Source organism: Ixodes scapularis, unplaced genomic scaffold (assembly GCF_016920785.2).
Source record: "Ixodes scapularis isolate PalLabHiFi unplaced genomic scaffold, ASM1692078v2 PGA_scaffold7__128_contigs__length_106722199, whole genome shotgun sequence".
Lineage (NCBI taxonomy): Eukaryota > Metazoa > Arthropoda > Arachnida > Ixodida > Ixodidae > Ixodes > Ixodes scapularis.
Genome location: NW_024609882.1, coordinates 13,831,266 through 13,853,443, shown reverse-complemented (window position 1 = coordinate 13,853,443; position 22,178 = coordinate 13,831,266). Strand labels below are relative to the sequence as shown.

The 22,178-nt window shown below is 45.0% G+C and overlaps 1 protein-coding gene across 1 annotated transcript in view; it reads left to right on the top strand.

Annotated features, from left to right (window-relative positions):
* Window positions 1–9,678: 9,678 nt before the first annotated feature.
* Window positions 9,679–22,178, top strand: part of LOC8052031 (choline/ethanolamine kinase) — a 58,375-nt gene continuing 45,875 nt past the window's right edge. The window contains exon 1 of the mRNA XM_042286571.1: window positions 9,679–9,793. Within this exon, the coding sequence (XP_042142505.1) occupies window positions 9,768–9,793 (26 nt within the window). The 5' untranslated portion in view covers window positions 9,679–9,767. The remainder of the gene's footprint in view (window positions 9,794–22,178) is intronic.

Genomic DNA, 22,178 nt, shown 5'->3' with positions numbered 1-22,178 from the left:
CTCAACTGTATAGTTGTGTTTGTCACTGACATCGATACAAATTACGCAGTGCGGAAGTATATTCAAAAGTAATTGAATTACATTTCTAAGTATTTGTACTCTACTCAAGATATTTTACAGTGGAAGTAACTTGAGTATATTTTAAATACCTTATGAGGCAGGTATTTAGCTACTTAAATACTTTTATCGAGTGTTTTGTCGAACACTGACTTCGACCCGTGTCTATGTGGCTCTAACGAGAAATCAGTCTACTTAATATTTTAAAAATGTACTTACCCCACGAGACAAGGTTAAACAAGCAGCGTTTATTTTGTTCTAAGTAGAAGTGAACAGCATATTCAATCGACGAGAACGAGCATCAGTTTGCGACGGGCAACTGCGTATGACACCGTGCAAAGCTTGCAGGCAAAACACGCTCCTCGGACATCATAAACGTCTTCAATATGATGACGAAGGGACCGGAAACAAACTGATACCCAAAGTGAGGTCAAATATTTATGCAAGAGTTCACATGAAAAAAAAATGGTGGGCGAGGGTGAGAGGGAAAGGGGGGGCAATTTCAGTTACGCTTTTGGAGGGAGGGAAGCTCGACGAAGTCTTCGCTTTTGTAATTTTGAGGCGTGCACAAGCAACGTAAGAAGAAAAAAGAAAATTGTGCATGTCTAGTTGCTTTTACTTATATTTGGCCGTAATATCAGAACGTTCAATATGCCGATTTTAGAAGTCCCACTGTTTCCTCACTTGGCCACGGTGGCGCTGATGATCAACCGACGGAGGCGCTCTCTGGAAGCCTGCCCAGCGCCTCAAATGAAGTGCCTCGCTCTGCCTTGGGGGGCGCTCATCGTAGGCTTTTTTTTTTGCTTTTCTGGGGTCGCCCATTTTGGAGGTACAATGGGGTCCGGAGGGCGGAGCTATGACGTTACGAAGCCACGTGACCTGTGTCATGTGACACATGACGCCACTGCTTAGTCGCTCAGCGGCTGAACCAATCAGCGGCGACTCGAAAGTGACGTGAGGTGCGCCTCGCATTTGTTTACATCATTGTTGGACAAAATAGTCGATAAAAGTATTTACGTTAAGTTACAAATACCTGCTTCATAAAGTATTTAAAATACAACTCAAGTTACTTTCACAGTAAGGTATCTTGAGTGGAGTAGAAATACTTAGAAATGTAATTCAATTACTTTTGAAGATACTTCCGCATTGCGTAATTTGTATCGATGTCAGTGACAAACACAATTATACAGTTGCGCAAATCTGGTTCACCAGAATGGTTTATTAGCACGCAACAACACAAAACGGAAGACAAACAAACATCGTAGGGCTATTTTATGCCGTCCAACCATAAGGAGCAAAATATCACTGATACATAAAAAAAAATAGTTTTGAGACAAAAAAAAAAGAGGTTGCTTTAGCTATTCGCAACCTTAACGACGTATAAGAGGCGCGCTGGTGCCTATCAAAATGGCTGTCATCTGGATGATCGCCGCAGAACAGCAGTAAAGCAACTACTGTTGCTTTATACGAGCACCCTTACTTTATTTTTTTTTTCGATCATCCAGGAGCCAGGGAGCGCGATTCTCACACCGCGGTACCACCACTGCTGAATATCACGTCCTGCGGCGCTCCTTAGACGCATCGTTTAACTACAATTCATATTCCTTAAATGGGGTCTTCACTATAAACGAACTTAGGATACGGAAATCAGTGAATGGATAAGAAAGGGAGCCCACATAATAGCCACGGCACCCGTCACACCTTTCTCAAGTAGGTTGCGTTCAGAAAGGCAGTCAACGTTGGGGGACGCTTTGTTTGCATTTTGAGAGGTCATCGTGCTCGTAGTTAGTTTCCTGTCTTGTTCTCTGCTTATCAATGTTCGCTTACAAACAGTGTTCGCGAGAGTAATAAGTGCCGGACTGACGACACAAAGAAAAGAAACAAGAAAAACTTCGACGTTTTGCAGTAGCGTTGTCAAATATACGACAAGCAAAAACAAAAGTGTGTTATTTTTGTGTCCACTTATCATTTTCTTATATTTGTTATTTTCTTGACACTGAAGTCTGCATTGTTGTCTTGGGTCGTTTCCCGTTCTGCGTTGCGCCTCAGTGTGGCAATCTTTACTTCGGTAAAAACCCCCTTGAGAATTTTCGGGAGGAAACTCTACAGAAAAAAAGGCCTTTTGGAAGGCGCTTTTGTAAGAACTTTGGTGTGAAATATGAGTCACAATCGGTACAAAAGCGATGTTATCACGGTCTCAATCTAAGTCATCGGAGCTTATTGAATCTAGCAAAAGGATTTGGTTGCTCGAGACAATGTTCACGTTTGCCCGTGCCACGCGCACGCCGCTTCATTCCAGAAAACTCTGAAAATGGCGGAATGTCAAAAATGTATTCGAGATAATGAGTGCAAGATACTCAGAAATGTAATTAAAATACAGTGTCAAATACTCCCGATGAAAAGTATTTGCAAGATAACAAGACAATTCTAAAAGTATTTGAAATGCAGTATCTTGAGAAGAGTATTTGAGATAGGCACAAGTCTGGTTTACATCCGTCACGTCGAAATACTGTGGTAAAAGCAACCGACATGTGCATTCAACGCCTCGGTTCGCGGTAGCGGCCGTGGATACATGACCACGCAGTCACTAAGCCAACGGGCTGTTGGTAAAAAACACTTGGCTTCAATTTGCAGAAGCACCTTTCTGTTGTTCGCCTTCACCAGCCATTCAGGGTTTACAACTCCGTTGAATTGATATCACGCATCAGTCCCCTACACTCCTCTACCAGTCCATTCGCCATGTTTACGCTAGACATAAAAGACATGTACTATAGCTTAGACCCAAAATTACTTCTAGAATGTTTCTGGTGCTATTTACGAGCATGGGACTTCTGATTTCCAGAACTCATCAGGTGTTTGAGTGACAGGTTTCGTGGACTCAACAGCCATTTACCTTCAATCCACCCTGGTAGAATGTGCAGGGAAGATCTTCAGACAGGATAAAGGAGTCTGCATTGGGTCCTGCTTAGCCCTTACTTCCAGTGAGGTTTACCTTTCGTTTGTTGATAAAGTCATAAAACAGCGACTCTTCCTGCTTGAAATTATGCTGCTCGTGATGTTTCGATTATGATCATGCAAAAAGATGTTAGAATCGAATGTTCCGCTCGAACTCTGTTTTGCTCGGATGGAGTTTGACCGCTTGGACGGTAGAATTCGGGCCCTCGGCAACAGGCGTACGGATTACGTCGATTGTTCTACTAGATATTTATTTTGCATGAGCGTGATCGAAAAATCACGTGCACCATATTTTAAGTCACCAAGAGTTAATCCGACACACTTATTAATTTTGTTTCTCGCGACCGCCACCAGGGTATTATTCGCGGCTTCTGGCTGTCCAGACTCGAGTTTGTGGAGACGCCCTACAAAACGCCCAGCCCGCTTTCGACCACTGGCGTCTCCTTTATTTGCTTCCTATACTTCCCAATGTATGGCCAAACTCTCTCTATACACGGCTCTGCTCGTGCTTATATATCTTCAGCTTCGCACGCACAGAACGTGAAACAATTATTTATATTTTTTATAGCTTGATACTGCGCGGGTGTATGCCTTCCCTTCTTCTGTGTTTATTAGCCTTACCTTCGCCTTTACTACTTCTACAAACACGCTCCCTTTCAATCTCTTGCTGTTCACGTTTATTTCATTTTTTTTACTAGTTCTAAAAATTTTATTTGTGGGGCTTCGCAAGCGTCTTTTTCGAACGCTCTCGAAACGCTCTTACGCTGAAGAAAAACGGTCGACTAAAACACATTTCTGGACCTCCGTTCTACGTTCCGGAGTAGCGGGCTGCGCTACGCTGGAAAAAAAAAATCCCATACAAAGATGAAGACAATAAAATATCTATTGATACAAGGCAAAATATTGCACAATTGTCACCATCTGGAATAGTCGCCTTTTCAAGGAACACTCCTGTTCAACTAGAAAGACATCCGTAATAAAATTTGCTACTGCACATTTCTTACCATATACCTCGATCCTACACACAAAAAAGATCCTAATCTTTTTTGACCAGGATGTCGTCACAAATCATACTCATTTGCTGTGTCTGGGGATCCGAAACAATCGTTTCTTCGATCACGCAAACCTATACAAAAACAGCGGTGCATGACGTGGTGAGCTAGAAATTTTGATGAATTAAAGTAAAACCAGGTCACTCAACTGGCAAAGATTTGTAGAGAAAAAAAATATATTAAGTGTGTCTTATTGACAACAATCCAAGATATATCTATACAATGGTTCAAAGCTTATGCTCCAAGCTTTAATAAAACAAACGCAACGCAACAGCTCATATTAAATCAGATGTCTTACCATAAAAAGTTTTCTTCGTCCTGTTGTTTTTTTTTTGGGGGGGGGAAGAAAGTGGAAAGCGTTCTGTTTTTTTTTTTTTTTTTTTTTTTTTTGGAAGAGGTCGGTGTAAAAAAATGGAAGGAGCTGGATATGGCTTGAGTTTCTTGAGGCCAGTCTTTGCCAAGATCACTGGCTCAAACTGATCGTTCGTGAAGTGATCCTGAAAAATGAATGCAGCATCGCATATTTTTAGTTGCCATTTGTGAAGCACCGATCGTAGAAATATGCTCTACAAACAAAAACGCGAGCTGCTCGATCGTTGGTGACTCGCCATTCACTGACGCAATATGCTCGCGGTGACACTGCAACCCTCTTTATTTTAGTGGCACCCCAGTCTCTCACGCGTCGTTCTCAACTCGGCCGACTCAAGGCAAGCGAGCTAAGAGCGAGCGAGTCAGTTTCTATGATCATATACGCGTGAAAAGACGTGTCAAAGTTCTTCGTGCCGGTAATTTAGCTTCGTGTTTGTCCCGTCTCATGATCGTACTAAGCGATCTACGTTGGCGAGATCAGAAGAGAAAGGTAATACGACTCAGAGTTTTACAATGACTTACCTCGCAAAGTCTCCTTCGGAGTCAGTCGAAACTTTTCCGACTGAACCGGTGGAGCCATTGTCTTCGCCGCTGAAGGTTTTCTCCTCCCATCGAATCGGGGTGGCAAAAAGCTTTTTCCCTTTCGCAACGCTGTCTGTACAATCCACGGCGCAGCATGATGGCATCGCGTTGCCACCGAGGTCGCGATAAAAAATTTAAAAAAAATCTCCCGTAGAATATTGCGCATCCGCCCATTCCCCATTAAGCGCCCATTACCAAACTCGTAAGATCTGAGAAAATATGCCCAATACATTTATATGTAAAATTGACGACCGGACAAGCGCCCATCCCCCATTTTTAGCGATTATCTCCAAAGTTTGAGTGGGCGCTTGCCCGGTATTTTACGGTACGGCCGGGCCGTAAGCAACGGAGCCACCGCTACGCCTCGCCCAGTGATGGCGTTGGTTTCTACTTTTTAGCAGACCACCGAATCACGAGAGGGGGGGGGGGGGGGGGCGGGGGGGGGGGGGGGAGGGGTTTGGTTTGCCATTCTACTCAAAAAGCAAGTTGGTACGCCGCTGTCGACAGAGATCTGTCTGGTTGGGTTAAATTATTAAACTGATAGAGAATTCTCCAACTACAAAACTGTAAAAAGAGGTCCCCATGTTTCGAAGCCCGCTTGACTCCTCCTTTAGGGGTCGAGATGTTTCGGTGGCGCCCTATTATGGTGTCCATCCATGACGTCACGACCAGAATTTGCCTCGCCGTGACGTCACGAGTTGTTACCCTGGCTACTTACCATCAGTTGCGACGACAAGTTAGATGGTGTGCTTAAAAAGCACAGTGGAAGCTAGGAGCCATCGCATTCCAAAACTACCACCGTCGAAGTTGACAGTCTGACAATGCTCTTATGCCCGCCAGCTGTGCTGTACCCGTTCCGAAGTGAATAGATAAATACTTGAAGGTAGACATCTTCGACAGAGATTTGTCTGGTTGGGTGAAACGATTAAATCATAAGAGAATCCTCCAACCACAAAACCGTGACTGCCCTATACGACCTATAGATAAAGCCCCTCTATTCTGTAAAAAGTGGCGCCATTCATTGTTGTAGAAATGCTCGAGACACGTGCCGCGCGCCACTTCTGGGAAGAACATGGCGTCTGAAATCTAGCTTAGTGCGGCTAAAGTAGTGCGGCGCTGTGCCGCCATGATCTTCCCAAGTGCTGCACGTTGCACGTGCCTTGTGCATCGACGCACCTTGCACTACTTTTGAAACATGAGCCAAGTAGGCTTCGAAGCGTCGGTACTTCTTTTTACGGTGTTGTGGTTGGAGAACTCACTTTTAATTTAAAATGAAAAAGGTCTACTAAAACTCTCTACAAAGCGAGTTCGTACATTGTGAAATATTCGCGCCTTTCGTGGAGTATGCGCCGCACCGTGGGAGGTCAGCGCAAAACTCAGTGGCTTGTGGTCAGTCGGGACGAAATCATTTCGTCCCCGAACGAGGTGACGAAAGTGCTTCATGGCAAGGGCCAGGAGCTCCCTTCCAAAGGTTTTCTATCGGACTTCTCTTGGAGACAGTTCCCTCGAGAAAAATGACAGCGGATGCCAGTCACTTTCGATTTGCTGCTGTAGAGAAGCTCCCACTGCGCTATCCATTCCGAGTTGGAGTCAGTCCCATTTAGAAACAGCATGGTCAGATATACATATATTCTGCTTTGGATGACTATTTTTGTCTATATTGTTTGTATCTTGCGTATCGGTGTTTTTGCATGTGCTTCGTTAACTTTTCTTATTTTTTCTCGTTTTTCCAAGTTTATTTTAATGACCACTTCAATGAAATTCCTTAGCATGGGACTAATAAAATGTCCAATAAATAAAAATATAAAAATGAAAGAAGTACTGAGTTCCTACTGACCTTCAGGACGCCCTTCAGCGAACTCCATTATTCATACCTTTTTCTCTCTCCAAAGATAAGGAAGGTTGGCTTACAACACGCTTTGTTTCTTTCAAAGGATCACTCTATCAAACAACCAACCTCATTATCCTTAGATGGGAAACGTTTTCCAAGTATGGATCATTAAGCTCGTTCAGGGGCTCCAGGAGTTCAGTACTTTGCTGGTTGCTGTTTGTAATATTGGGGTTTCAGTTTGGGGTCATTCAGGGCAGCTTGCAGGCCCATTTCTTCATTATAGAGAGTTGTCGTTGACATAAAAGTGACTTTGTGATTAAAAATAGCGTCTCGCTAGTATGCACACGTCCGTTCCCCTCAAAACTCGTCCAAATTTAGAATTCCTTTTATTCGAACGAGCGTTCAGGAAAATGGGACAAAAGGCGACTCATGTCGCCTGACCCCATCCCCATGTACAGTTGAGCGGCACAGCAGCAGTAAAAAAAAGCGTAACTGAGTATAAATGTTAACAGATATGAAATTCTATTTCACATTGTACAAACTAATATAACTGTTATAATTATGCACAATAATACGCACCATATAAAACCATTTAAATCGTAAAAAAAGATATTTCAACATTTCATGCTGTACCTAAAAGATATGTTCTTGATATAGTTTTTAATTTGGGTATTGTTTCGGAGCTATGAATCATTGCTATTACTTCTATTATGGGCTGGTGTTTAATATTTGCGAAAATTGATGAGCTTTGGGCTTTGACCTAACCAATTCCATCGTTTCTATATTGTAAACTAAGCGCTCGATCAATATTATTATTTTTTGCCCTAAATGTGATTTTTTTCGATGTTTAATTCTAACGTGTTACACACTAGCCAAGTACTTAGCTGTGTCATCCATTCGTTTGCCAACATATTGAGCTTATCTATGTTTTTAGTACACACAATTAGCGCGACAGGGGACGAACACAGGAAAGAAAGAGAAGAATTTCGCTGCAGTTATGTATGTTTGTTCCGGAAAAAAACATAATTTGAGCCTTTTGCATAAAGTAAGATCTCAGGTGTAAGTGTTATTATGTTCACGATATAATTAATGTACATTATGCGAGTCGTCTATATCGAGACCGAAAAAACATGTATCTACTTAGTTTGTCTCCGAAATTTTGAAACTTCGTGTGTAATTGTCCTTTTTTCTTGTCTCAGGAGTATTATGGGGCGTTGAATACCCAGAGTTTGTGGCAGGCATCTCCCGTAGGAGTGCGATGTCATCCTGTATCGAACTTCTTCCCATGAGCCAGGTTGTAGCGAAGGAGTGTTCAGCCCCGCCCTCTCGACCTTCACCGTGTTGCAACGGTTGAAACGAGCCCATCCTGGAAGCGGCGGGGCGCACATACACCGGTTGAAGAGCGAAGCAAGTCGGAGTGGGTGTTTCACACCAAGACGCCAGCTTAGAGAAACGCCTCTCATTGCAGGCCGGCTGCTGCGTGACTCTGGTAGCGTCTCGTTATAACTCATGAGCAGACGTAAGCCGTCATAACTAGGATTCCGTGTTTTCGGAGCTTATTTCTCGTCCAATTCGGAAGGTGTTTTTCGGAGTTTATTTTTTGTCGAAAATTCCGAGTTTATTGAAATTTATTTTTGTTCATTCCCAATTCTCCGAAATCCGGAGTTTAATTGCGCGGTGTTTTCTATTAAAAATAAATAAATATTATCCGGATGTAAATGTACGCTAGATTAAAACTAAATAAAATAAAGCCCGCTCGTGTTAATTAATATTTCTTTCAGCTGGATTTGGCATTGGTGCCATTGCCATTGGCAATTCTAATTTGTCCCGAGACAAACGTTGCACACGAATGATGCTTGGATAAACGTCGATACCTTATGATCAATAAACTCCCAGAGGTAGCTGAAAAGCTCGTATTCATCCCATCCCATTCCATCAACCTACCCCGCGGCTGCGCTACGTGGATTGGTAAATGATGTACAATAGAGAAGTTTCAACTGCCCCTCTTCCCCATTTTAGAGAATCTCTATGGTCTATAGCTTTCACGGCTACAAAAACACAACCTCTCCTTCCTCTGAAGCACAAATTGTATGGCTCAAACTGCAGAAACCAAAGCAGTGGCTTTTGTCACGACCCGAAAGTACAGTGACCCGGAGTCCTGAATGCACCTTGACGAGAAAAGCGGTAAGACCCCGTTTAACAATGGTTCGTGAATTGAAAGATAGCTGGAGTGGCATTTTCCCCGGACCATTGACCCTGGGCGCTGATCAAACTTCGTTGCAAAATGGGGGGGAGGGGGGGGGGGGGGGGGGGAAGGGAAGGGGGTGTTGACAGATTATTATTCAGAGTTTTATCAAAATATAAATCCGAACGAATAAAAATTTTACCGGCGGATGATTTTCGGAGTTTTTCGGATTTAGCCGCGGCTCTTAGACCGGGTGAGCCTGGCCACCCCTGCCCTAAAGAATAACTCTTCCGAATAATGGTGAACAGTATACGCAAACATTTGTTCCTCTTGCTGCCAAAGAACGTACATGGAAGAGAGCAGGAATGCGCAAAACTCATCTAGCAAAAGGTAAGGTTGGTTTTGTACGATCCAAACGAGGAGCTCAATAACCCCCGGACCCTTTTCTCCCGACTATAAAGACCTGGTATTAAAGAGTCCGTCGCCAAATGAGTGGCTGGAACTTGTGGTACTCCAGTGCCTCCGTCCGTGTCTCGAAGAGCCCTCGTAACAACCGATAGGGGACCTTTAAATCATTATCGGGAGGCCTATCGGCGAGGCGACGATAAAGCACCGTAGTTCCGTTCGGTCTTAGAAGGAATAGAGATGCGATAAAGCTCCCGACCTGTGCGGACACTTCCACGCGAGCGCGCACCGGCCCATTTTGGAACGTCCCGGAAAGGGCAAGGATACCAAAATGTCAACCCGCGGAGTCGCCGCCCGGTGAGCAGGATTTCTGTCGTTTCGACCTTCCAGCAATCGCGAGCGCTATTCGGAATGTCGCGTATACATGTACGAACATTAGCGCGGACTGATTAAACTCACCGTAGGCAAGCCTTCGATGCTGGTCCCACTGGGGAGCGGAATAAGATATTAGGGACCTTTAGCATACCGTTGCCGTGTTCCGCGTACCGCACTACCGGAGCCTTTGAAGCACGCTTTAAGCGCGCGCCCCGCGGTCCCGGTACCGGTAGTAAGGTACGCGGAGCACGGCAACGGTTTGCTAAACGTTCCTATTAAATTCACTAATCGCTGTTCAAATACTGCGCAGGCGAGCAGGTACCAGATCAAAGAAACAGACGAAAGGGACATTGCTGATTTGCAGCAGTTTTCTTATCCTTTTATTTTTAACATGGAGTCACAAACTGAGTCATTAAATAATGGTTATCGCGCAGGCGAGCTGGTACATGTCGTAACACTAAAAAAAACAGAAAAACCAAAACAGACGAGATACTCAAAGAACGAACAATCCAACACCGCCTCAAGCACTGCTGACTTTATTTTCAACAACCTCTTTTCTCTCGGACATAGAGTCCCACATCGAGATAGTAGCTGAAATAATAGTTACCGCGCCGACGAGCCAGTACGTGATCACTTAAAATAAACAAGAAAAAGAAACACCGCCAACAGCTCTGCTTTTGACGGTTGACCAAGGCCTTCGAGGGCGTTCGACAAGTCCTAAGCACAACGTAGGAGCGAGAACAGTTTTATTTCTCAGCCCAGCCGCCCTGAATGTCAACGCACTTCGCACGTCGCTTTCCAAATTCTCTTATTCCTGAAGAGAAGTGTTGACCAGCCCTGTGTTCATCCAGAGTACCGTCACAGCGAGAGCTGCGACAGGCCACGGTGAAGTCGGAGGAGTTCCGTAAACAAAAACGTTCGGAACAAAATAGATATCGGACCACTTTGTTCCAAACTCCTTTCCTTCTTTATTTATTTTTTTGTTTTGTTTTGTTTTGTTTTTCCGAGGGCGTGAAAGCGCGTCTCCCGGCACGAGCGCTGCCGGCTTACGGTTTTTTGGAAGGGGGTTGGTTGACGTCTTGTTCTTTTCGGAAGTTCGGTTTTCGCTGGAATCTTCACTGTGGGTTTCAACGATATGTTTGCCTCCCACGTTAGTTGAAGTTCTTATTTCCTCTCTCAATGCATAGATTAATGTTTAGTTACGGTACAAGAGAGTATATCTCGAAGCGTGTTAAAAATATTCGTGTATCTCCGAGCGCAAAGATATTTTTCTTTAAATTGCATACCTCAACACTACCTGTCAAGTGGTGGCTTCAGGAAAAGGTTTTATTTATTTTTTTTTTTTGTTTTGTTCCATGGACGATAAACTGTTGACTATGTAACAAGCCTGGGACCATCGAACACTGCTTCGTTTCCTGCAATGACGCAGTATTTTTTTTTTTATTTTATTCAACGAGCACTGAAAACGCATACTGATTTTACGGAACATAGTATACGATTTCCTCCTGTCGAGACACACGAACTCGCTCCATGTGATTTATTCGTGCTTCTAGGCTTGCATAGCAAGTGGAAGTGCCGCGTAATAAACAGAAAGGCTGAACCACCACCTACGATACGTCTCATTTTATTGAAGAAGTTGCCAAAGTAAGGACAGTATACGAGAAACGCGCATCGGTGCAAGAATGGTTCAGTCTCTTTAACGCATGCCTATAAACATACCTTTTAAACCTATGTTAACGTGTCAGTCCATCATTATCGTATGAGTGTACTATGATACATTTCTGAACGTGTTAATACTCTAGTTGGTAGCGCGAGGTTTTTTTCGTACTTCATGTTGACCTGTGTATTTTCGTACCTCGCGACTCGCATACCGTTGCCTGTGAGTAGCTGGAATGTATCGTGTTTAAGAGCGTATGAAAGGCACGCGCATCGGTGTCAGTATGGTTCAGTTTCTTTAATGCATGCCGAAACCTACTGCATTTTTAAACTGTTCACATCTCAGTTCATCATTTTCGTACGAGCATAGTATGATACATGGCTGACCGTGTTAATACTCCAGTTTGCGGCGCGAGGTTCGTTTCGTACTTCCTGTCCGTCTGTGTAGGTCTCGTACTTCGCGACTCGCATACCATTGCGTGTTTGCAGCTTGAATGTTTTGTCCAACAGGGAGTGAGAACTGGGCATTTTGAATTAATCGAGTTGACGTGACGTAATAATGAAATGTAATTGTGTTTTGGTTGTTTTTTTTTTTTTATGCGTGAATTAAATATATTTTTAAGAAAACGCTCTGGCGCACCTCTATATGGTTACGCCTTGGCTTCGATTCCTGCGGACGGCGGGCGATCTTTTCCAAGGACTTGGCAACATCGTCGACGGACACCCAGCGACCTACTACACAAACTACGACAACTACAACTTCCCACCACTGAAAAACAACGGACGTCATTTCCAGTGGTGAGAAGAGCCCGTAACCAACGTTACTGGATGACCTCTGTTCGACTCCCATTGGAAGGGGTACTTCCTCCCTTCTTTCGCTCCGCATCCCGTCGTTTCAAGTACCACCTCAATTTTCGTTTCTAGACTGTGTGCTCCACAGAGTACGGTGACGTGCTACCTAGACGCTGTCTTTTGTAACATACATATTCCATAGATTGCACTGCAGTTACCATAGCAGCCATCCCCCAAAAAAACTGTGGCGCGTCGAAGGACGGGAGCCGAGCCGTCGAGGGAGATGGGGGGGTACTTCTCGTGCAAGCCGCGTATCTATGGGAAATTCCAGAACTAAGCTACCCTAGTAATTTTCCCAAATCATCTATTGCTGAAAAAAAAAAAAACTTTTCTCACGCCCCTGGAAATGATAATCAACTACCTCCTTGAGGTCATCATTGTCGATAAATCGGCGTCCTCCGAGGTTTTTCTTCAAATGTCGAAACAGGAAGAAATCACTGGGGGCAGCGTCCTGAGAATAGGCTGGATGGTTTGGCGACTTCCAACTCGCATTCCCGCGTAGTGTCTTGTGCAACGTGGGACGTGCACGCTGGAGCATTATTGTCGTGAAGAAGTAAATTCATCTTCTTTAGTTTTTTCCGGCATTGATGTTCGATGGCCTCACGCAAACGAACCAGCACCTGGGTATAATAGGCCCCGGTTATCGTAGTTTTGGGTGGTAATTGATCGGCGCAAGATCATCCACATAACAAAAAATTGTCGCCATGACCTTGCCCGTAGATGCTGTATTGAATTCAACGGGCAGATGAGGACTCTCGCGCTCCCAGACCATGCTTTCTTGCTTGGACTCGGGGTTCCACTGGTGGATCCACGTTTTATACCCCTTCATCAACTGCCAGTAAAAGCAGCTCTCCTCACCGTTCATCACTGCTAACATTTTACGACAACATTTCACTCGATTCTTCTTCATTTTAGATGTCAACATTTTGGGAACCCGAAATGCCTGTTTCTGGGAGGCGTTTCGGGGGCTGTATTCCATAGGTTTTCGCACAACGTGTAGGAAATTCGGGGTGGTGGACTCAGACTAGGGGTGTGTAGGCGTGTTGCGTAAAATATAAGTTGCTGCCTGCTGGCTGTTTAAAAGCACATACCACAAATGTAGCCCGATGGTGGAGGGCGGGATATGACGTTGCAAGCGTGATTTTTTCTGCGGCGGCTGCGGATTTCGCGGCGAGTCCCGCGCATTTCTTCGACAATTGCAACAAACGGCAACGCACCTGGGGGGGAAAAGGCGATATGAAAAGCCTCTGTTTTCAATGTCTCCTCGGAGCCTCCGCGCTATCGCGCGTGAGACGGGACGCCGCCACACAAGTGTGCGGCCTTTGTCCCCGCGGGAGCTCGAGTGACGTGCGCAGAGCGGTGCACGAAGCCTTCGGACGCGCCGGTTCTGTTGTTGTCCCGACGTAGTACGTGTGGTACGTGCGTAGTACGCCGGTGACTGACATGGTGAATTCGGGTGGTCGCCTCTCTCCTCTGACCTCGATTCAGCAGAGCGCCCCCTCCTCGCCGCCAGAGCTACTCGGGATCCTTTTCAGCCGATCACAACTGCTGGCTTCAGAGCGCTCAGAGATTCTCAGACCAGTCACGGAAGTAAAACTTCTTGACATTGGTAATGCATTAAAAACAACACGATCTTACAGCGTACGGTGGACGATTGAGCAAAATTTACGCTCGCAACGTGATGAAATAACTGTTGTGACGTAAATTGTTTTACGCATCGGCATGTAAAAAAAAAAAGAAAACAGCAGTATGCGAATTGATTTTCGCAAAACGGAACGAAAGCCAACGCTTCGAAAGAGTTGTCGACTCATCGCGTTTTCGTCAGTGAACGCGCTGCGATAGCGGTCATGCGTACGACAGAACAGGCAGATATACACGAACTCATCTCTGTGACGTCACAGCGCGGTGGTGGCGCGTCGGTCGCACTTCCGGTCTGGGGCTGTGGGCAGAAGTCCCCATGCCAGACGTGTATTCCTGCGTTGTTTTGAAAGGAACCAGACAAAAACCTGCCTTCTCGTCAAAACGCCGCGACTGGGGCCGTACCAAAAGTGTCGAGAAAGGTTTGAAGGTCAGTTTTCACGCGCTCGGCTCGTCCGAGAACGTGGATATTTGCCTTGAAAAGGGAAAACCAGACGCCGTCGGACAACGATTGCTTGGGCGGGAAGCACTTTGGGTTGAATTCACGGATACTTGTGGGCATCAGATTTATTTGTTTTGTTCTAACATGAACGCCAGAAAACTGTAAAGTTGTGCGGACCACCTGTGGACTACGTTCAGTGCGTCTTCAAGTTCAAACGGTCGCCTGATTGTTCGAATTGTCGTCTGCTCTTTCAAACGTTTCTGTTTGTCGTCTGCTCTCTTAGACGACGCCGGTCCGCATATTAAATGTTGGCCCGGTACTTGCGATAAGAAGTGAGTGCAGGCCTCAAAAGACTTAAATTTGAAGGTTGGTAAGCAGGCTCGATGTAAACAGTAGATACAAGGAGATGTTGGTCATTGTTACCAGTGACCAACACCGACTTGTTATGCCTAATTCAGTTGGTCCGATTCTGCTTGCGACTTTCAGTATCGTCGTTGACCATCTCAGCTACGGTTCACGCTTTTGCAGCCCGAGCGGCGTCGCGACTGAAAATTCCGAGCGAAATCTCATCATGCGAATCAGGCTTTGGCGTACAATCTGCGGCGTCCACGCGGAATGAATCGCCACAAGTCACATTATTCACGCGAAGTTTTGCGGTGTAACGAGCCTCGGTAATTTCGCTGACGCCGCTCAAGATAGTCAGACATCGCCAGGAAGACGTAGAATCAACAATTCGTACGCGAACAAGGGCAGGGGGACTCACACCGACGCCGACAACATCGCATTTCAATGGTTTGTTTATGGGCGACGGCGAGCTCCTTGCCCACACCCCCATCGCGCATGCGCGGCGCCGGTGGCGTCCGCTAGGGGCGCTCCGGGCGCTCCGGTTTGTTTGTATACATGAGTTGGTGTATAAAATGGTTAATAAACCGCATTTGTCTCACGGCGAAATATCGTGCAAGCGTCGCCATGTGACACAAATCACAGTGCATTATATTCGGCTCTCTCTTTATTTTATAACACAAACCTTTGAACGCACTTTTACCAAACCTGAAAATTTCTTGAAGCGGCCACAAAACCCGGTAAAACAGCGGCGAGCTCTGCGAGCTGTTTCTTCTTCGGTTAGGCTTAGCGAATTCACCGCCGTGAGATGAACGATCTCGTGAAAGCACTGGGAATACTTCACACGTCGACTTTTCCTGTTACGGTCGCAAAGGAATGTCGTCCCGTCCGTCGTAATCCTCGTACCGTCGAATTCACAAGCACTTTGTAGAACCACACATCAATCGACGTCATGCCGTACCCCGCACATTACCACAGACCACTGCCGGCCATCATCAACAAAACCACGTGATCCCCGTCCAAGTACCACGTGACGCCTGCGCCGCTCCGCACTCCGGCGGCTACAGACGGAGTGCCAGAGAGCGCTCTGAGAGGGAGAGGCGCCCTCGGAATGAACCACCCGATCAGGGCACAGCACTCTCTTTCAACCACCCGATCTCGCGCGCTCTGGAAAGAGCGCTCGAGAGCGCGCGGAAAGAACCACGCGAATTCGCCAACAGACGTCATCAGGGCGCGCTTGACTGCTCTGCCGTCCTCTGCCTCGTTCGTGGGGTGTCCTCTGGCACCACCTCGGCCGTGACGTAAACAGCGGTCACCCGATCCGCTTTGCTGAGCATTCACTGGAGAACACCAAGAATCAGGAAGAACTTGAAAATCTTTTTACAGCTTAAGCTCCCAGTGGCCGTTCACCGGTTTTTCGACGGCGTGAGCGTAAACGAAAAGGTTTCCCCTAAATTTAGCGGAAAAACTGACGTCACGTGACCTATGCACCAATTTAGTTTTCCCGCTAAATTTGGCGGGAAAAAATCACAACCTTAAGATAATTTATTCATCGACAAATTATTGACTCTAAATTAAATTAACGCAACGTCATTCCAATATCAGGTCAGGCGAAATGACAGTTACAGTATGTAACGTTGTCGCCTTGCTTTTTTCGGTGAGGTACTGACAATATGTTTACTGTAATTGCCTGACATTCCGTTGGACTGCCCTATCTGTAGCCTGTCTTCGCAGAGCGATTGTCTAGCTTGTCTCAAAGTCGCGTCACCTGACTGTGCTCACCTGAAATTTCCCGAATGTTCGAACCAATATCACGTCGGCAGATGTCCCGGCGTTGAAAGATCCTAACTCTTTGAATTGTAGCACGTGTAAAATCCACCGTCGAAGACAGTCGGTTAGAATCAACAGAGGTGTTTCCGGTGCAAGCAATGGAAAGACTGGTGGTTCAAGTGGACTAGGCCTGGATGTTTCGACTGTGAAAATAACTGAAATGAGCACAACACTGATAGCAGTACTAAACAGGAAAGGAAAAAATGGAGAAAGCTTTAGAAGCGCGAGGACCAAAGTGTGAGAACCTTATCCCGAAATTAGATGAAAACGAAAAGAAGGTTTTTGGAGTGAAAACAACCGTCAACAAGCTATCAGCGCAGCACCACGGGATACTCGCGAACTCTCAAAGCCAGGCAAAGCCAGACTTGTACACGTTACTGAAAAAAAGTAACAGATTACAATTACAATTACTTCTCTGTAAAAAGTAACCGATTACAATTACGGCCTCAAGAAAGTAATTGAAAAATTACTTTTACTCTAAATAATCGATTACTTCCCACGTGACTTTCCATTCAACGTTTTTTTTCGTTTATTTTTTTTTTTTTTTTTGTAGCATAACTTTGATGTCTCGCGCTCAGTTGTTCCGAAAAAAAAAAGAAGAAAAAAAAAGCCTTGACCGTTTTTGTTTACAGCTGAATATCCCTCTCGTGAGTGACACCCAATCCCTCTTGTGAAAAAATAAATAAATAAGAAGAGCGCTGTTTAAATACATTTCTCACAAGGGGCTAAATAAGGTCATTTTTCATACGAAGACGTAGTCTCCAGTGTAGTCAAAAAATAATGTACCCAGGAAGCATACATGGGTAAATTACTTCCAAAATGTAATTTAATTACAATTACAATTACTTAGCTCCCAAAGTAGTTTAACTACAATTACAATTACTACTACGCGAAAGTAGTTCATTACAATTACAAATTACCTTTTAAAAGTAATGCAATTACTTTACAATTACTTATTTCTGAGTCCCCCCCCCCCCCCCCAAATTACCTTGGGCCATATAAACTGTGAACGAGTTGTATGGCCGCTGTATAAATGTCACGCATTGTACTTTCCTTTTATGAAATTTGTTAAATGGATTATAGAACTTAATATTTTGGAGTAATGGACTCCTGCGTTCTTATATTCCCAAAAAATAAAAAATAAATGGCGACAAAATTCACAGGTGCGAGGTGAATCTCCTTAGAGCTTATGCAAATGGTATCCAAGTCAAACCAACAAAAATAAACTTAAAAAATAATACAAGGAAACAAATATGCGACAGTACTGCTATCATAAAACTCACGTAAAAATGGCTAATAAGAGAAACTTGTAAACGACGTCAAACGTTTAAAGAATACGACAACTTACGAAAACATTTCAGCCACGATGATTCGCTGCCTCTCCCCGTCTGTGGATTTGTAACATGCCGGATGTGGGTAACCGTAGCACGCGAACTGTGGTCGCTTCCACAAAACTAGTGTCACAATAGCAGCAACTCTATTGTCAGGGATTCTGGGTTAATTCAGTGCACGGTAATACCCAAAAAGCGGCTGAGATAGATAATAAATTTAGGATCGTCATGTAGCTAATCATTAGGATATCAATGATTGTGTCGATATTATGCGTTTCATAAAGAAGACCGATTCGAATTTAGCATGGCAAGAACAACCTCGAAAAATTAATGATACACTGAAAACGACTTTATTTTCGCGAATTTTGCGAATCACCCACAATTCGCGAAAAAAAAAAAAAAAAAGTCCCGGGAGCAATTCCGGTAAAATGTAAACACATTGGAATCTATATTGCGACCCCAGCGCGTTATGAAAATTAGAATCCGCGAATTGTTCCAAAACTGCGGTTTCTTGGACGCCTCGATTTCATGAGTTACTTGAGCGTGTTTCAGCTAGAAGATATAGACGAGCCATTAATATTATTTTTTATACCTAAGTATTATTGAAAGTGACAAAAAGTTGCCTACCTGCAAATGTTTCCGCAAAGTGGAGGTCGCCTTTCGGTTTGTTAAATTTGTTTTCAGAGACGGTGCGGAGAGTTCGCACTTCACAATTATATTTTTTACATTGCTGCTAATATGTTTAAAGAATTTTTCGTAACAAGGCCCTGGCAGCCTTTCCTTTTCCATTGTAGGTAAGACTGTTGCTGGTTCTCAATTCAAAGTAGCACTGCGCGCCTCGGGACGGTTCCACAGGCCAGGACGAGAGGACAACGCGTGGAGGGTCACGATAGAGATGTCAAAAACAAAGTGCAAGCCAAGCCCTTTATAAAAAAATAAAGCCTTCAGCGAACAACAAATGTAAAAACAAGCTCCCTACAGTCTAAAGTAGCGGTTTGTAAGTTTTGGAATCTCGTCCAATCAGACTGACGAACGGTTGAAAGGGTTAGGCAGAGCGAACACTAAATAATGAAGATTTATACAAAAAGGTAGACGAGGATTGGGAGAAGGAAGAGCAGTGTAGCAACAACAGTTGGAAGAAAAGCAGGGTGAGTCGTGTTAATAAGACCTGCTGCTTCTTTGCTTCTTCGCCTCGATGTTAGAGTAGCACGACTTACTGTTAGTGGTACCAACATACGAGATACAGAAGGACGTAAAAAGCTCATAAAGAAAAGAGAATAATTTCACGAACAAAAAAGTCCCCAAACTTGACTGAAATATGTAAGCTAATATGCTTTGCGGCGAAGACGGGTAAGGAAAACCTCGAGCCTCCCCGCTTCGACCGGATGATGTGATCGGAGCCAACCAGCTCGACTTCGACCCCCGATGCCCCCGTGTGGGAATGAGAAATAAGAAAGACCCCTAGAAACAGGAGCAGCAGGAAGCGAACGAGACGAAGAGTCAGATTCAACTACGATAGGAACGAAAACGGACGCGAATGTAGCCCTCATTTATCAAATTATTTCTCGGATTCTTCATTAAATCGTTTTACAGTCTACAAAATCCTTCATTCCGTTCTATCGGTATGAAGGATTTTGTCCTCTCTTTCGCATTCCTCCTTTCCCTCCTTTTGAGCAGGTTGGGATACACTCTCTCCACTGTCGCTTTGGCTGTACTGTCGTCTCCGTGGCCAGGGGGGAAAAGCGCCGCCGCCGCAAAATCTTGCAAAAGTAATTGTAATTGTGCCTGAAATTTAGCAATTACTGACGCTAGAAAGTAATTAAATTACAATTACAATTCCTTTTAGCCAAAAGTAATTATTACAATTACAAATTACCAGGAAAGTAATTAAATTACAGTAATTCAATTACTGTAATTGAATTACTACCCAAGTATGCCAGGAAGCGAAGTATAGTGAAGTGGCCGACTAATCGAAAAAAAAATTGACCGTTGCCCAGAGCTGAATGACTCCAGCACATCTAAACCCTGCCTCCCCCCCCCCCCAACCCGACCACCACCCAAAAAAGCAAAAAAAAAAAAAAAAAAGAAATTGAGAAAAATTTATATTGGGTAATTTTGCGATCGATTGCATCAAAAATGTAATTCAATTACAAGGGTCGTTACTCCTTAAAGGAAGTAATTGGAGCGTTACAAAATTACGGTAAAATGTAATCGATTACAAGTAATTCATTATTTACTTGTAACGTGTTACGTACAAGTCTGGACAAAACCTATCGAAAGATCAACAAAAAAAAACCCATCTGGACGCGCTCCTTATTGAGAAAGAGGTTCAAATCGTACGACGTCAAGCATTGAAACACATGGGATGAGGGAAACTGAAAATGAAAACCTCGTAAATGTTGTGACAGGTATTCCCTGAGAAACTTGAGCTTTCAGCCCCAACAAGCCAAACCATCGAAACTGCGCACAGGTTGAAAGCCAGAGAGAGAACATCTCCTTTTCTGGTAAGGTTCACGTAAAGAAGCGCCAGAGATCTGTGGATTCAAAAACGTTTTTCCTTGAAAAATTAAGAAATATATGTGAATGAAAACTTCGCAAACACACTGAAAAACTCTTTCTGGGACGCAAAAACCAAGGCAATTGGGGAGAAAATGCTACAAATACGTAAAAACGCAAGAAAAAAAGCCTGGAAAAAAGAAAAAGAAAGAAAGAAAGAAGGCAGTATGATTCGAATCGCGAACGAGAATGACCTCAACAAGATTATATAAATGGTAAGGACGTTTCAGTCTTTCCAAGCGTAGGACGCGTATGTACAGTCGGCGCTCACTATCAGCCTAAACGTCTTGCATATACACATTCGAAGAAAGCATTGGGATGAACTGAACATTTATCCTGCAGAACGATTGCCTGAACTTAGCGTGATAATTCTTACTGAAATAAATGTTGGTAAACAAACTTGTAATATGTTTAGTTTCAAAGGTTTCCATCGCTGCCATCTTTGTATACATAAGGACGTAAAGGAGCAGCCATCCTGATGTTGGTTAACGATTATTATATAACGACCAGCAGCTCTCCTCAACCGGTACAGTTGGGCCACCAGATGCTCTCCCTAGCTCGCTCTTTGCAGCGCCGCTGTCCTTGATGGCCTTCGTGTAGCAGGGCCAGGATGTTGTGACGCAGAGCGGCAGGGGTTACAAGGCGACAGTCTAAACGAAGTAGACCATCGGAGACTGCCAGTCTTCCTCTTTCTTTCCAGTAGGGCACTAGGTTGGGAGAGAGCTTTCTTTTGTCCGGCCACCCCTCCTGGCAGTAGCGGGCGACTGAGGTACACTCAGAGTCTTCCGTCTGACGCTGACGAACTTCTTCTAGCCGGTTAGCGATTGTAGGGGGGAAAGTCTTTGACGACTTCACTGACAAAAAGCTCGATGGATCGTGCCGTCGAGGAAGGATGCTCGTCACATGGCGCCCGGGAAAGTGTGTCTGCCGTGGCCAGAAGCTTGCCTGGCACGTGTTTCAGGTCGAACTGGTAGCGTATCAACTTTATACGCATACCCTGAATCCTGGGTGGCAACAAGTCGAGATCTTTTCCTCCGAGCAGGACGACGAGAGGAAAGTGATCTGTCTCAACGGTGAAGCTTAGCCCACGCAGGTACTGGTCAAACCGAAGCGCGGCCCATGTCACGGCGAGAAACTCCTTTTCGGTTTGGCTGTAGCGCAGTTCTGTAGGTATAAGTGACCTTGACGCGAAGGCTACAACCTGACGCTCACCCGAAGGTTGCTCTTGCAGGAGTACCGTTCCAGGACCGAAGGAACTAGCGTCGGCTGACTGTTGTTCTGATACCGTGCGACGCAGAGGTCGGCGGAGAGTAGCTGCTTCAGCTTGGAGAAGGCAGACTGCTGGGCAGGGCCCCAGGTCCATACGGCGTTCTTGAGCAGCAACGTCCTCATCGGCTCTGTCACATCTGAAATGTGTGGCAGGAAGCGACCGATGTGGTTGACAAGACCCAAAATGCGACGGACGCCTGCGACGTCATCTGGCAGAGTCATGACTTGGATTGCCGCCACCTTGTCGGGATCTGGAGAAATGCCTTGGGCCCCGACGACTACCCCGAGAAGCTTCACACTGTTGGTAGCGAACGAGCATTTTTCGCGGTTCAGCGTGACTCCCGCCTTAGTCAGCCGGCCAAGGACTTCCCGGAGACGGCGGTCATGTTCCAAGCGGGTTTTGCCAATAACCAGAATGTCGTCTGTCATGTTCGCGACGCCCGCTTGGCCT